The sequence below is a fragment of the Marmota marmota genome, unplaced genomic scaffold (assembly GCF_001458135.2).
Source record: "Marmota marmota marmota unplaced genomic scaffold, marMar, whole genome shotgun sequence".
Taxonomy (NCBI): Eukaryota; Metazoa; Chordata; class Mammalia; order Rodentia; family Sciuridae; genus Marmota; species Marmota marmota.
The window spans coordinates 25,590,320-25,607,184 of NW_026000016.1; the positions used below are offsets into that span (position 1 = coordinate 25,590,320).

At 42.2% G+C, this 16,865-nt stretch overlaps 1 protein-coding gene across 1 annotated transcript; it reads left to right on the forward strand.

Moving 5' to 3' along the window:
* Positions 1 to 1,340: 1,340 nt before the first annotated feature.
* Hhipl2 (HHIP like 2) lies at positions 1,341 to 12,660 on the forward strand (the record flags this gene model as incomplete). Its single annotated transcript, XM_015483327.2, has 4 exons — positions 1,341 to 1,506; positions 8,066 to 8,147; positions 10,967 to 11,049; positions 12,067 to 12,660. Coding segments are annotated over 4 exons (618 nt in total), but the record flags the coding sequence as incomplete, so codon positions are not given.
* Positions 12,661 to 16,865: the final 4,205 nt, after the last annotated feature.

Genomic DNA, 16,865 nt, shown 5'->3' on the forward strand with positions numbered 1-16,865 from the left:
TCAAAAATATTTTTTTTAGTTGTTGATAGACTTTATTTTATTTATTCATATGTGGTGCTGAGAATCTAACCCAGTGCCTCACACATGCCAGGCAAGTGTGTTACCGCTGAGCCACAGCCCCAGCCCTGCAGTGATTCTTAATTGAAGTATATGCCTCAGAATCACCTGGTGTTGGGCAGCTTGGTCTTTATAAAACTGTTCAGGCAATTCACCGAGCACCCTGGGCTTACCCAGCTTCCTTTTCTTCTTCAGATAGATGCTAGAGATATATGGAGCATCTACTTGCTTCTGTATAGATAATAATAATATCAATAATAATAATAGTAATAATAATACAACAGCTAGTTGAGTTTTTCTTTTTTTATTGGTGCATTATGATTATGAATAATATTGAAATTCATTGTGACATATTCATGCATGCATATAACTTAATAATAACAGCTGGTAGTTTTTGAGTCCTTTCTATGTGTCACAGCATTGTTGAGATCTTTACATAGCTTATTTTACTTAATATTTGCAGTTTTATACATGGTAAACTATATTATCATTACCCTCCTTTTATATATTTTTTTGGGTATTTTGGATTGAACTTAGGGGCACTTTACTGCTGATCTACATCCCCAGCCCTTTAAAAAAATTTTTTTTAATTGTTGATAGACCTTTATTTTATTCATTTAATTATATGTGGTGCTGATAATCAAACCCAGTGCCTCACACCCCAAGCCCCAGCCCTTTTTATTTTTATTTTTTAATTTTGAGACAAGTTGTCAACTAAATCGCCTAGAGCCTCACTAATTTGCAGAGGCTGGCCTAAAACTTGCAATCCATCTGCCTCCGCCTCCCCATTCACTGGGATTACAGATGTGCACTACTCTGCCTGGTTCACTTTATAATTTTTTTTTCATTATATAGATTAGGAAACTGAGGTTTAGAGATGTTGGACAACTAGCCGAAGGTCATAGAACCAATAAAAAAATGAGTTTTTTTTAGATGGACACAATATTTTTATTTTGCTTATTTATTTTTATGTGGTGCAGAAGATCGAACCCAGTGCCCCACATGTGCAAGGCAACTGCTCTGCCACTGAGCCACAACCCCAGCCCAAGATGAGTCTTTTGCAGTGGTGCAGTCTTCTCAGGGCATTAAACTTATAATAGAAAATGTGCTTCCCCATGGAGGATAAGTGGGTCTGAAGTATCACTGAAGCAGCTTTTTGGTTCTTCTTTGAGGGAGGCTTGTTATTGATCTCTTTGTGGGAGACCTAGCCTTGGCACTCAATGATTGCTGATTCTAGGTGGAAAAACATCCTGCAGAGTGGAAATATGGATTCCTAAAATACAAGGTTTTATTTTTCATCTAGTCGACTTATGGCTTTGCAGGAAGATAGAAAAACCCAGAAATGGAAGAAGAGAGACATTTGCCTGGGGAGCACCTCGTCCTGTGCTTTCCCAGGGTTGATCAGCACCTATAGCAAGTTCATCATCTCCTTTGCTGAAGATGAAGCAGGTAATCCATGTGCAGAGCAGTTTGATGTCTGCTTACTTTACTTGGATAATCACAAGTATCAACTGAACATTTATTATTGTTGTCATTATTTATACAGTAAATACTGCTTCTACTATTATTATCATTTAATCATCTCTTTTAACATACTGGGTACTCTTCAAAACACTTCATGTTTTCCACCTTAACTGGTAACAACAACACCTCTGTGATGTAATTATTAGGTTCATTTCACCAACAAATAAACAGGCTCAGGCTAGGGGTGATGCTCAGTGGTAAAGTGGCCTATCATATGTAAGGTCGTGGGTTCAATTCCCAGTACTGCAAACAAACAAACCAACAAATAAATAGGCTGCTGTGCCAGCCTACTTGTCTTGTTTGACCTGCACATCTCATTGTGAGGGGCATATCAAGTATGCATTTTGGTCTTTTTGATCCTTTGACTATGAAGAGATTCACAAATGGTTCCCTCTTTATTCCCTTTTTTTTTTTTTTTTTGCAGTGCTGGGGATTGAACCCAGGGCTTTGTACATTCAAGGCAAGCACTCTACCAACTGAGCTATATCTCCAGCCCCTCCCTCTTTATTCTTAATCACAGTTACAGGGCCATGTGCAGGCCAGGGGGCCAGACTAAAGGGATTGTGAACGCTTACCCTCCTGGGATGGCCTAGCAGAAGGGACCTCTTATGATTGGCTCACCAGTTGGCCTGACCCTGCCAAGAATTTGTGAGTAAGGGAGAATTTATTTCCTGAGAAATCTGAAGAAAGAGTAGACAACTAGGTAGATAGGAAGTGGCTAGGTACATGATAATGGCATCATTGAAGCTAGGCATGGGCTCACATAGGAGAGGGGAGAAGAGACACTCAGCTCTAAAAATTTTCCAAGACTTTTATAATTAGAGAACTGACTTTTAATTTTAGCTTCACATTATGTTTCATTTTGAGAGATTACACTTCCAAATTTTAAATAAATTCTGTTTTGTTTTTATACAGGTGTGTATAGTGATCTTTTTAGTATTTGGCACTGGATCTAGACATGCTTAGAGGCAAAGAAGATAATAAAGTTCTCTTTTAGAGTCTCTTCCAGTCCTGGGATTCTCTGTAGGTGGACATCAGAGCCTTGAAGAGTTCCTGAGTGTTTGGTTTCTTTCCACTCTGAGCCACGGGGTGGCTGTACAGGATCTTTACTTGAGTAGAATTTATAAAGAGATCGGTTAGCTCCTGGATTCTTTCCTCTCAGCTAGCAGATGAGTAGATAGATAGTTTGAGATGAAGGTTTTATAGAAGTAGAAGGCATTTTGGAAAGTTCAAGCCTTTTTAACAGAAAAACACCAGTGTGAGTTCCAAATTAGAGGTACAAACATACAAGAAAGGAGAGGATCGACAGGCAGGCGGGAGGATGGAAAGTGGGTGGTTGTGGATGAGCCCCCTGGAGGGTGGAGCCCCAGAGGCAGGGCCGCCCAGGAACACTGGGCAGCCATCTTCTGTGACTATTTTACAGGAGGCCACAGACCCCTCGGTTTGGTGGTTTGGTTTGTTGAGCCTGCAGGCGACTCAGGAGAAAGCAGGTAGTTTTGGAAAACCAGTCAGTACATCTGGTAAACAAAACTAAGTGTCCTTGGCTGAATTCTAGGAAGTGGACTTGCCAGGTATTTGCCCAAGGGCAGCCCTGAAGCCAGTGAGAATCTTCCCCAGGCAAATAAATTTCTCCCAGAGCTGGTGGGTTTTTTTGTTGTTGCATAAATGAATTTGTGTTTTTGCTTTTAGCATATTCTTTCCACTTGGAGACTTTTTAAAAACCTTTTTTTTTAAAAATTTTCATTATTTTATGTTATCAGTCACCAGCATTAGGTGAATTATTTTTTAGTGGAACCAGAACTCTCCCTCAACTAATGCCACAGTTTACTTACTGAGCTCAGAATTGACAGCTGATATAAATAAATAATTGCTGAGTGAATGGCTGGTGTGGGACCATCCCTTGCCGTTTTGATTGATTGGATTTCTGAATGTCAGTCACCTAAGCTCATTTCCAAGAGGGCTGGCCAAAGTAATGATGTTTGCAGTAAATTCATATTGCATGTATTTTGTTTCAAATGATATATGGTAGTTTTTTCTCCTTAAAATAGATTCTAAATTGCTAGAGATGTTGAACAATTTTTCATATATTTGTTGATCGATTATATTTCTTCTTCTGTGAAGGGTCTGTTCTGTTCCTTAGCCCATTTATTGATTGGGTTATTTGTATATATATTTTTTTGATGTTAAGTTTATTGAGTTCTTTATATATCCTAGAGATAAATGCTTTATTGGAGGTGCATGTGGTAAAGGTTTTCTCCCACTCTGTAGGTTCTCTCTTCAAGTTATGGATTGTTTCTTTTGCTGAGAAGAAGCTTTTTAGTTTTAATCCAATCCCATTTATTGATTCTTGATTTCACTTCTTGTGCTATAGGGGTCTTGTTAAGGAAGTGAGATCCTAGCCAGCATGGTGAAGATTTGGGTCTACTTTTTCTTTTAGTAGGTAGAGTCTCAATTCTAGTGCCTAAGTCTTTAATCTACTTTGGATTGAGTTTTGTGCAGGGCAACAGATAGAGGTTAAATTTCATTTTGTTACACGTGGCTTTCTAGTTTTCCTAGCACCATTTGTTAATTGGCTGTCTTTTTCTCCAGTAAATGTTTTTGGCACCATTGTCTAGTATGAGACAGCTGTATTTGTGTGGGTTTGCCTTTGTGTCTTCTATTTTGTTTTGCTTGGTTGCTCGCGACTAAAACACTCAGGGGTCACTCCAGGGGAACTGGGCTGCACGAAATAACCACACAAGAGACAGAAATACCTTTCTCTTTGGGGGTGCTGTGATAGCTCTTCTGACCTTAAGGGTCTGCAGAAAGAGAGAGACAGAGCCCACATGTGTTGACCCCTTTTATTGAGGAGAAGGTATTCAAATGAGGCAAGGGGTTAGGTTTCAAGGGGCTGAGTCTAGCTTCATGATGTTGTTGTCAGCAGGTTGTCTGACATCTAGGAAGGCCACACCAAGGGCACAGTAAGAGAAGGGGACACACAAATAGTGTTTCCATGGAACATTCTATCCCAAACAGGGCAAGGGGTAATATCACAAAGGAACAGGTGAGCATAGCTCCACCCATGGGGATGTAGGAAGGCACACCCATGCATGAAGACACAGTCCCTTGCACCCTAAAGATTGGGGCTATCTTCTCGGTTACCTAGGCAACCAGATCATAGAGTGACCAACGAAATGATGATGCCACACCAATCAGAAGGGGAGACAGATGCACTCACGTGCTAGTCGGCCTCCCACACTTTTCACTGGCCTATGTGTCTATTTTGGTGTCAAAACCATGCTGTTTTTGTTACTATAGCTCTATAGTATAGTTTAAGGTCTGGTCTTGTGATGCTTCCTGCTTTACTTTTCTTGCCAAGGATTGCTTTGGCTATTCTGGGTCTCTTATTTTTCCAAATGAATTTCATGATTGCTTTTCCTATTTCTATGAAGAATTCATTGAGATTTTAATAGGAATTGTGTTAAATCTGTATAATGCTTTTGAAAGTATGGTCATTTTGACAATATTAATTCTGCCTATCCAGGAGCATGGGCAGACTTTCCATCTTCTAAGGTCTTCTTCAATTTCTTTCTTTAGTTTTATGTAGTTTTCATTGTAGAGGTCTTTTACCTCTTATTAGATTGGTTCCCAAGTATTTTATTTTAGTTTTTGAGGCTATTTTGAATGGGGTAGTTTTCCTAATTTTTCTTTTAGTGAATTCATCACTGATGTATAAGAACACGTTTGATTTATGGGTGTTGATTTTTATATCCTGCTACTTTGCTGAATTCATTTATTCATTTTAGAAGTTTCCTGGTGGAATTTTTTGGTTCTTCTAAATATAGAATCATGTCATCAGCAAATAATGATAGTTTGAGTTTTTCTTTACCTATTTGCATCCGTTTAATTTCTTTCTTCTGTCTAATTGCTCTGGCTAGAGCAATTAGAGGACAATATTGAATAAAAGTGGTGAAAGAGGGCATCCTTGTCTTATTCCAGAAGAGTGCAATCAATCAACAAATATATGAAAAAATGTTCAACATCTCTAGCAATTACAGAAATGCAAATCAAAACTACTCTAACATTTTATCTCACTCCAGTCAGTATGGCAATCATCAAGCAACAACAAATGTTGGCGAGGATGTTGGGGGAAAAAGGAACACTCACACATTGCTGGTGGGACTGCAAATTGGTGCAAACACTATGGAAATCAGTAGGGAGATTCCTTAGAAAACTTGGAATGGACCCATCATTTGACTGAGCTATCCCACTCCTCAGTTTATACCCAAAAGACTTAAAATCAGCATACTACAGTGATGTGGATAAATCAATGTTTATAGCAGCTCAATTCACAATAGCTAAACTATAGAATCAACCTAAGTGCCCTTCAATAGATGAATGGATAAAGAAAATGTGATATGTATGTGTGTGTGTGTGTGTGTGTGTGTGTTATAGAATATTACTCAGCTTTAAAGAAGAATGAAATTATGGCATTTGCTGGTAAATGAATGGAGCTGGAGAATATCTTGCTAAGTGAAATAAGCCAATCCCCCCAAATCAAAGGCTGAATGATTTCTCTGATATGTGGATGCTAATTCATAATGGGGGGAGGCTGTGGAAGAATTGAGTTACTTTTGATTAGGTAGAGGTGAGTGAAGGGAGGGGAGAGGATATGGTGATAGGAAGGATAATAGAGTGAAACAAACATTATTATGTTATATACATGTATGATTGCATGACTGATGTGATTCTTCTACAACATGTACAATCAGAAAAATGAGAAATTATATTTAGGTATGATATACTAAAATGCATAAATGCATTCTGCTGTCATGTGTAACCAGTTAAAACAAATAAAAAATTAGAAAAATAGATACGAAAAATATCAATTGGAAACTACAGTTAAAATTCACCTCTGTTGGGCTGAGATTTGCTTCTAGAGTGCAAGGCCCTAGGTTTGATCCCTAGAAAAATAAGAAAAAACATAAATAAAATGAAGAAAATTCCCTCTAGTTTTGTTTCCCCTTAACTATACATGGGAAGTCTACGGCAAGTTGAAGATGTATAATTTACACTGATGGTAGTTATGTGAAGGGAATATGCAGCAGGACAGGGTTTCCGATTCTCCTTTGAGACTAGGAAGTCTTTGTATGGTTTGGAGGGACTCCTGTTGGAGAATGACCCAGATTACATGTGGACTTAAGAAACAGAGAAATAAGAAAGTAATGCTTTCTATTTATTATCAGATTATCAGACACTTCCTAAGTGAATGCCTCACAATTGTGATCCCCATTTTATGAATGAATAACTATCTGGAGGTTTATTCAGATTAGGAGGTCACCCAGGCTAACAAGCTGGTAACCAGTGTCATCAGAATCCACAAAATTCACACCCAGATCTATCTAACTGTGGGGCTCATCTGTGCTGTCCCTCACAGATAACTACAAAGTCAGGTGGAATAAGGTAGGTATTGTGGGAATGGAATTGATAATGTTTTCTGAAATTTAAACAGAAGGATATAGGGAGAAGTGGGGCACTTTCTAAGTGATATATGAGAAGGTGAATGGAGGTGATTTTTTTTTTTTTTTTGGTACTGGGGATTGAACTCAGGGGCACTCAACCACTGAGTCACATCTCCAGCCCTATTTTGTATTTTACTTAGAGTCTCACTGAGTTGCTAAGTGCCTCAACATTGCTGAGGCTGGCTTTGAACTCTTGATACTCTTGTCTCAGCCTCCTGAGCAGCTGGGATTACAGGCGTGCGCCACTGCGCCTGGCATGGAGGTGATTTTTGGAGGGCAATGAGAAGAGCCAGAGGAAAGGCTGAAGAGTAGGGAAGGTCACGAGGAAATAAATGGCTCAGGGAGTGAAGGAAGGGGGTGGGGGTGGGGGGACAAGAGATTGAGGCTGAGGGGAAACAAAACAGAAGACAAGCAACCAATAATGGTCCTTGGTCTATGGATGGTGGATTTCCAAGTCTCAGAGAATCTTATCAGTATGGAGGGCTGGGTCAGGGGGAAATGGAGATTCACTGAGGTGAAGTTTCACAGTGCAAAGAGATGATAAAGGAGAAGGCTGTCTGATTCTGATGGACGACCCTCTGAGCTGGTCTTTGTGTGTGTTTGTGTGTGTGTTTGTTTTACTATGGATTTAACCCAAGGGCATCCTTTCACTACATCCCCAGTTCTTTCTATTTTTTGTTTTGAGAAAGGATCATTCTAGGTTGCTGAGACTGACCTTGAACTTGTGGTCTTCCTGCCTCAGCCTTCTTAATTGCTGGTATTACAGGTGTGTGCTGCCCAGTTGGGCTCTGAGCTGGTCTTAGGATTCAAAGGTGGATTTAATCCTCAAGGAGCTCACAGTCCAGTGAAGGCTGAATCAGGATTACAGAGTTCCTTCCGTTCTTGGGGCTCACTGCATTTGAGGACCATTACCTCATTTCATTTTCTGTGCATTCATCCCTGTTTCAGCCCTGCTGATGACCTGTTATTGCTTGTCTACTCAGGGGAGCTGTATTTCCTGGCCACCTCTTACCCAAGTGCCTACGCGCCACATGGATCTATTTACAAATTTGTTGATCCTTCAAGGTAAGATTTGGTGTCATTTCTTCTCAGGCACATTTTTATTAACCCCTTTCTCCATGGCAGTGACCTAAAAACAGTGTTTACTTCCCAAGAATTACCAAAAATGATCACAAAGTACATCTATGCCCTAGAAGAGAGCAGTTTGGGCAAACAAGTGTGTAGGACAATGTGTCCCTGGGAATTATGGGCTCCTTGGGAAATGGTCTTGTTGCAGTTGGAAACCAGGACCTTGAGCCATTACATGGTGACTGGTCTATCCCTGTGGCGCCTATTTTTTAAAAGATAGTCTTCTGGAGATTTATGTCTGGAGGCAATATGACAACAGGAATACACCCCCAACCACCTGAGCAACTATTGCTGCCCTGTCTCCTGGACTTGGTTGAGGTCTCAAGGTATTTGGCCAATACCTTCAGCAGTCAGCTTTCTTTCTATTTCCATCTGACCTTCTCTGGAATCAGTGGTAGTATCTGATCACTTGGTGGATTCTTTTTTTTTTGTTTACTGCTGTTGCTTTGCCCACTTCTCTCAGAGACTAACCATCTTCCAGCAGAACGGGTCAGAGCCACAATCCAGTTTCTCATTGGTGAAGTTGTTGAGTCTGGTCAGTGTTTCTGCTCCTGTAGGGTGAGGCAGTATGTCCACGCTGAGCAGTCTGGGCAGTGCACTGCAATTATCTCAGGATTCTTGCTCAAAGCAGGATCGTCTACCCAGGAATTAATCACCTGACAGATAGACTTGTAACATGACCTTCTGAGGCTCCAGTCTCCCAGATGTGACTGGTGTTCAGTAGCCATTAGGCCTATGTGCAGCTTCTATTTAACTGGGCTCTGGGGTTGTGTGTTCCCAGAAGTTCCTAGAGAGGCTCAGTCCCCTATGTTGTGCCTGTGGGGCTCTGCTGAGAATGGAGAGCAAGTGCCAAGAGGTGAACTTGGTACTGGAGTGTCTCTGCTTCCGTGCATACATCCCCTGTACTCAGGGGAGGGAGAGAGTGCTCATGTGAGTTGATAATGCCTGGGGTGGAGGTTTCTGGTCTTTCCACACAAAGGTTTCCTGTGTGAATCACTTTTTCTTTCCTTTGGTAGTTTCCTTATTTGGTTTGGAGGTAATTCAGCTCTTACAGAAGAGCAGCTGTAAGAGGCCAGACAGAAGGTAGTAGTAAGGCCTCTCCCACCACCGAAGACATCTCCTCACTCATTCGCCTTTTTCCGCAGTGGCATTTATTGAGTTATTACAGTGTGGTGGGCTACCCTCAGTGCTGTGCATGCACGTTCTCCTGGAATGGTGGCAGCATCCCAGTGAAGCAGGTTAACAGCTCAGTCTAGGCCTAAGGAAACCTATGCCTAGGCAAGTTAAATCACTCCCTTAAGGTGGCTAGGAAGACGGGGCTCAAGATAGGAACTCAGTTCTCCTTTGGGATCAGTTATTTCAGCTCTGCTTACTTGGCTCAGTCATCATTACATTGAATCACACAGACTTCTAAAGCTGCAGTGGGCCAGACTCAGCTCTGCTTGCTCGTTCAGCCTGTCTTTGCACTTCGTGCACCTGTCCCGGCATTTCGGGGTGGCATGGATGGATTTCTGTATCCTTTGCTTCTTTCTGACTTTTCCTCCTGCCCTTCCTTTAGAGGTAGCCAAATACCGTGCTTGAGAACAAGGACCCTAGAGCCTTGTTTTGAATCTTGGCTTTGCCTTTGACTAATCTTGACCTTGAGCCTGATTCTTAGCCTTTTAAGTAGCTGGGTGCTGTGGCGCATGCCTGTAATCCCCCAAATTTGGGAGGCCTAGGCAGGAGAATTGCAAGTTCAAAGCCAGCCTCAGCAACTTAGCGAGGGTGTATGCAACTTGGCAAGACCCTGCCTCAAAGTAAAAAATAAAAAAAGGGGTGGGGATGTGGTTCAGTGGTTAAGCACCCTTGGGCTCAATCCCTGGGAACAAAAATAAATCAAAACTAAATAAATAGGGCTAATGATAGTACCTATCTTACAGGGTTATTATGAGCATCCAGTGAGTTAATATTTATTAAATATTTAGAATAGTGCCTAAGTGCTACAGAAATACTTCCTAAATAATTCAAATTACTTTTTTCCCCCCCACCTGGGGTAAGGATGATGCTAGCAAAAGGGAGATTTGGAGTCAGATAGAGAAAAAGTGGGGATTGCTGGGGGCGGGGGGAGTCTCAGCTCTGCTCTGCATAATGGGAGTTCTCACATTGCCCAAAGTCCATTCTATTTCAGAAGATGCACCCAGGGATGAGCAGTTTAAGAAGGAGTGTGCTGCTGGACAGAGAGGCTTGCATTACATAGGGCTCTGCCATGCATTTTGGGAGGGATTTTCCTTAAAGGGGAACCACCACCACCACCATCATCTGGTGAACACATGTCCTGTGCTAGGCCTTGCTCCGAGTGCCTTTTTTTTTTTTAAAAAAAAATCTCATTCTTTGTTAATCACTTATAGTACACCAGGCACACAGCTCTTATTTAATCTTTGCCATATCCATGTGAGATGAGTAGTATTTTATAGTTTGCATTTTATAGGTGAGAAATTAGCAAGGCTGATCACCAGGATGTGAACCTGATTCTGTCTGTCCCCAGGTCCATATTCCTAACCCCACACTGCACTGTCTCCCAGGTCCCAAGCCCTGTGATGCCCATGCCTTTCTCCTCTCCCTCTGAGCCTGTGGGGTATTCCTATTCCTTCTACCCAATCCCTGGGATAATAGAAGGATGACTCCAATTCATGCCAACATATGCTTTCCTGTGACCTTGATCTCCTGGTTGCATCTTTACAGTTTGCTGTCCTTACCCTTTCTGTCTGTGTTTTTAGGCGAGCACCCCCAGGCAAGTGCAAATATAAGCCATTGCCGGTGAAGATCACCAGTAAGCGAATCCAATTCAGGCCACTTGCTGGTGAGTTCCTCTTTGAGTCTTAGGTATCAATCTTGACCTTGAGCTGCAGGAAGAGCCCTCAGCAAAGACACTATAACAACAGGGTGGAGGGACTTGGTTTCTCTAAGAGGATTGTCACTTGTTGCTCAGTCTGTATATCCCTTCGAAAAATCAGAATGGGAGAGACACCTGCCTCTACTGTGACTAATTGCCCTCTAGTCATTCATTTGGTTTTTTCTTTCATTTATTTATATGGCCATATATTCATTCATCCAGCATCAGTTATTTAGTGCTTACTTTGTGATGGGCACTGTGATAAGCCCTGGAGATACAGTAATGGACCTATAGGATGTCAGAGTCAAGTGGGAGGAGGGATGGCACATAAGTAAATATAGCCCTGAGGTTCCCTTATATAAGTCCAGAGCACTGAGAAGGTACCCTAGTTAACTTGAGGAATTCTTCCTCCAGACAAAGTGGGTAGACAGGAAAGACTTACAGAAGATGGATACCATCTTAAGGGAAATATTCCAGAGCCATATATCTCTGGAGTGACCCTATCAAAGAAGGAGGATATGTAGATCAAGGCCATTGAAGGGAATTTTTGTATTCACAGGGGTTTGGAGGGCTGAGGAAGGAGGATTGCAAGTTGGAGGTCAGCCTCAGCAACTTAGTGAGAATTTGTCTCAAAATAAAAATAAAAATGGGTTGGGGATGCAGTTCAGTGGGAGACCAGCCCTGGATTAAATCCCCAATACTACAAAAAACATTAATAAAAAGAATTAGGGTTAAAGAATCTTTATGCAAGCCAGGTATGGAGGTGTGTACCTGTAATTCTAGCTACTCAGGAGGCTGTGGCAGGAGGATTGCGTGGGCCTGGAAATTCAAGGCCAGCCTGGGTAACATAGTGATACCCTTTCTCTTAAAAAAAAAAAAGTTAATTAAAAAATCTTCATGCAGTTGTAAGTTTTCTGGTTGGTGCTTCTTTTATAGTTATTTTTAGGATTTAGATTTCTCACTCAATAAATGCTTGTCTCCCAGTGACAGTCTTGGACTTGCTAAAGGAGCAGTCGGAGAAAGCTGCTAGACAATCATCCAATGCCACATTAGCTTCTAGCTCACACCAGGCTTCATCTCAGAGAGGCTTCTCCAAGAAGCCTGCTTCTCCCACAAGCAGTAAGAAGACGTCACGAAGGCCTGGTGCAAAGAAGAAAGCCAGAGTGTGGTCCCCAGGCCCCCAGGGGAAGAGGAAGAAGAACCCGCAAACCCACCTTGGTGGGATAAAGCCATCGGCAAAGCAGAGGCCATCAGGCAGAAGTCTCCCTTGATGCTGTGGTCAAGGTAGCTGATGGAGACTCGAGAGAGGACCACCCCAGGGAGCCAAGTGGAAAACTGCTGCTGAATGTGGGCCTTAGAAGTCTGGGAAGTCTGTGTGGATTTGGGGGCAGGGCCCATGTGATTTTTTTCTCCCTGGGAAATCTCACCATCAACTGAATGAAGGACTGCACCTTGCCCGGATGTAGTGCTTCTAACAAGAGAACGTATCCCACCTCACCTGGACTATCCATGCACCAGTCTGTCAACCTGCTTGCAATCCCACTGGACGGCCCAATCTTATCTTGTTAATGCCTTCAACCTGAGATAATAAATCAATATTTACTTAAACTAACATATGTCCTTTGATCTCCTGGATATTTGTTTGGCATTAGGAAATCTAGCATGCCTCACCAGGCTTGGCCAAGAATCATACTGTGTTCTCCTCTCACATCCAGGGATCAGGAGAAGGCCTATTAGTGACAGGCTTCTCAGGAAAGCCCCTCTAACTGGTGTTCTCCTTTCCCCAAGGCCGAACTGGTTAAAAGTAGACTGACTTCTAAACATCCAGCCCCTCCTGTTTGACCTTAGTGAAGGGCACAATAAACATACTACATTCTACCATTCTACCTGAATACTTCTTATGTGCCAGATTTATATATTTCATCTTGAAATCCCCACACCTTGCTTCTTATGTGTTGCCATGGACCTCTGTTGAAGAGGAGGAAGGTGCGGCTTACCTGACCTGACCTGACCATGGTGAGGAGGGAACAGAAAACAAATTGATTACAGTTGGACTTGAACCAACTGCTGTGTATCTGCCTCCCTGGAGGGCCTTCAATGAAGGGGTTGTGTTTTGCATGTGGTGCTGAGGATCGAACCTGGGGCCGCACGCATGCCAGGCAATTGCGCTACCGCTTGAGCCACATCCCCAGCCCGAGGCCAGTCAATGAAGGGGTTGTGGCTTTTGAATGAAGTACTGGAGAAATTAAGAACTTAAGAGAGGGCCAGGCTTGGTGGCACAAGCCTGTATTGAGGCAGGAGGATCATAAGTTTGAGGCCTTATGCACTTACGATGTAGCAAGGCCTTAAACAACTTTGAGAGATCCTGTCTCAAAATAAGGGGCTGGTGATGTGACTAAGTGTTAAAGTACCTCTGGGTTCAATTTCCAGTACCAGGAAAAAAAAAAAAAAGAAAAAGAAAATCTTTATGGGGGTAGCAAAGTCAAAATGTATTCAGCTTTCAGCTTTCGTGTAGCCTAGTCTAGGGTGTTGAAAAGTTCAGAAAGTCAAAACACACATATATGCAGGTGCTTGCTCTTTTCAGAGACCAGTATGGGGAGGAACAAGAGGAGACATCTTGGTTGCAGGCAGGTAGAATTAGAATGCTTCAAAGATCTCCTTTTTAATAATTCTGTTTCTTTGATGGAAGATCTGGTATTAAGGTATTTGAGAATCTGAAATGACTTTTCAAAAAAGCATTTGGTGTTAGTGAAGTTCTGACACATTTTCCATAATTACGGATAATTTTTTGGCACCACTATGTCCTATTTCCCTTAGGCACTCAGAACACATCACCTCCACAGCATTCCTAGCAGTAGATTGCCCAACCACAGAAGAGCAAAATAACCAACAAAATATGAATGTGTTGAGTGTGTTTCTTCAGAGCTCAAAACTTGCCAGCCAAGATACAAAGTCTTACAGTTGTAGAACTCTTAGTTAACTCAATTTAAAGAGCAAGTTTCTTTGCTCTTTGAAGAGTTTTAAGATTATGTTGGGGAGATATTTGATTTCATCTCAGAGAATTTGATGCTTACTTCTTGCCAGGTGCAGAACTCCTGGAGACCACAGGTGAAAAGAGTTCACCTACAATTGTTTGTCTAGTGTGAGCACAGGTTAAGAATTAACTTGAAGATAAGGTCATAGGACTCTGACACACTAAACCTGCACCATTCAACAGAAAGATAACCTGAGATCTTAAAGGGAGCCACAGATGTAACTCGAAAATTTCTAATGGCCACCTTTAAAAACTAGGTAAATTTAAATATCCATTTCACCAAGCATGTTGAAAATTATTATTATTTCTGTAATCAATTAAAATTTACCAATGACATAGTTTATACTTAAAAAAAAACCACAACAGTTTTTGTTATGAGTTTTCTAAATCCGATGTGTACTTCACTCCTCACCTATCTCAATTCAAGTTGGCCACATTTCAAATACTCCAGGAGCACAAGTGACTCCTGGCGACCTTACACACAGCCCTTTATCGAGTTTTGGTCCGAAGATCTGGGAAACGGAATCTCGAGTCGGGAAAATTCGTGTGTTCATAAAAGATTCTTGGCATCCTTGGAGTCACGCGGCTTTCTGGAATTCGGGAGAAAAACGAAGAAAAGAGAAAGGCTGAGCACACGACTGACTTCTAAGTAGCCAAGGCTCTATTTTTGGGAGTCGCTCCCCGCCCTTCCAAAGGGCAGGACCTTGGACCCAGGCTGGACTTGCAGGCCCGGTTGCCACGTGTCAGCCACAGCGCCGGCCGGCATCCAGGCGGAGCTGGCCACCGCTCGGGCCCGGGAAGGGCGTGGGGGGGACGCACCCGCGGCAGTGGGGACAGGCGATGGGGAGCGGTGCCACAGCGCCGCCCGCCGACTGCGCGGCGTTACTGCAGCGCCTGGTCCGCTCCGTTCCCGCGCGGCCAAGTTCACCGCTTGTCTGGCTAAGTCCGACACCTCGGTTAATTCGGTGGATGGTTCCTGGAGATAGGGGTTGAAAACAAGCCCGCGAAACCTCACACCTCATTTCTGGTGTTGTGGACTGCAGTTCAGGCTGCAGTGTAAGCTTTTTTTTTTTTTCTTTTCCTTTTTGTGGTTTCCCTTTTTCCTGCTTTTGGTTGCATTCAAGTCTTTTCTAACCTGTAATCACGTTAGGGATACATAACATCAATTTCAGTAGGAATAATATTGTCAAAGTAAATTGCCAGGAATCACTTTGTCCGTTTTGGCATTTTTTACTCGTGTATGTGAGAGAGTGTGTGTGTGTATGTGTGTGTGTGTGTGTGTGTGTTTTCAGGTCTGATATTTGAAAAAGCACGTTGAGTACAAGACCCCTGGGAGGATTGAACTTGTGAGCCCTGGTTTACAAGGCCAGTGTTCTGACAACTGAGCTATGGAGCCCACTAGACCCTGGCCATTGTAGAATTCAAAAATGTTGAAAATAACATTGCTTTAGCTGGCAGGCAGTGAATGACCCCTGGCATTCATTATCCATTACAAGGGCTAGGAAATGCGAAAGACTAATTCTTACAACATGATGGTAATTGGGAAAAAAAAAACACTCAAAATCCTATGTTTGTGGTTACAACACATGAAATTGTACATATGTCATGCACACAAAGACTGGAAGGGAAAATAAAAAATGAAATCGTGTTCTAATCATAAGTTATGTTTATGCCTTTAAAAACCCGCTGATATTGTTTCTATGAAAAATGGTATGTCAAAAAAGTTTGACATTTAAAGGGAGACTTATGGAGGCGGTGTCTTTCTCCCAGTGAATTACTGATCATGAATGAATCAATTGATGCAACTCATTTGTCGAGTTCTCATGTAATACCAGATGAACTGGATCGAATAAGGAAAGTTCTGTCCCTGCTCTTTTTTTTAATGGTTGGGATTGGGAACCATGCCTCATTCCCTTTTGCTTAATGAGCCATTTATTAAGGAACAAAGTTGTGGCCCCAGCACATCCATTCATAAGGAATGAAAGGAGAATGAATATCATGCTCTCCCAGTGTTCAGTGGGTCCTTCCCTTATCTCCACCTATCTGCTGAGTCTCTCAGTGAGATCTTGCTGAGCTTAAAGCTGCACCACCCTTCTTATCAAGCTCTTTTTCACCCCAGAAGGCTTAACCTTCTTCCTACTAGGTAACGTGTTTATTATGTTTATGACTCTTCATTTAGCTCTCCTTGTCAGGTCTTTAAGGGTAGGGCTTTTTATCTGTATTTCTAGCACCAAGAACAGTGTTTGGCACATAGTAGATGCTCCATAAATGTTGAATGAATGACATCTCTGATCATATTAATTTACTAAGACAGGAGAAATCAGGATGTGATTTGGGATATGTCTTCTCCCTCATTTCTACTTCCTCTGCTTCTTCTCCCCCGTTGGAATTTTGAACATCTTTAGCTTCTTTAGCTTGTCTGGATTTTTCTTTGTCCTCTTTTCTCTGACCTTGCTCTTGACATTTATTGCCCCCTGCAAGGCTTTGCTCCCTCCTCTGCTTCAGGAACCTACAGGGCCTTATTCTAGGCAGGATAAAGACCACACTCCCTAGTGTGACAGCTTTTCTAGATTAAATTGCAAGGGTTTGCTAATTACATCTTTTGTTGGTTGGGAATTGTGATTGGTGTGGCAAAGGTCAAACTGTCTTATATGAAAGCGATTGGTCACAGTCTCAGGAAGAAGGGGTGGGGGTTGGGGTTTTGTTACAGGGCCGAGGCCTAAGGAGAAACTGAGGCAGCGTGGAGGAC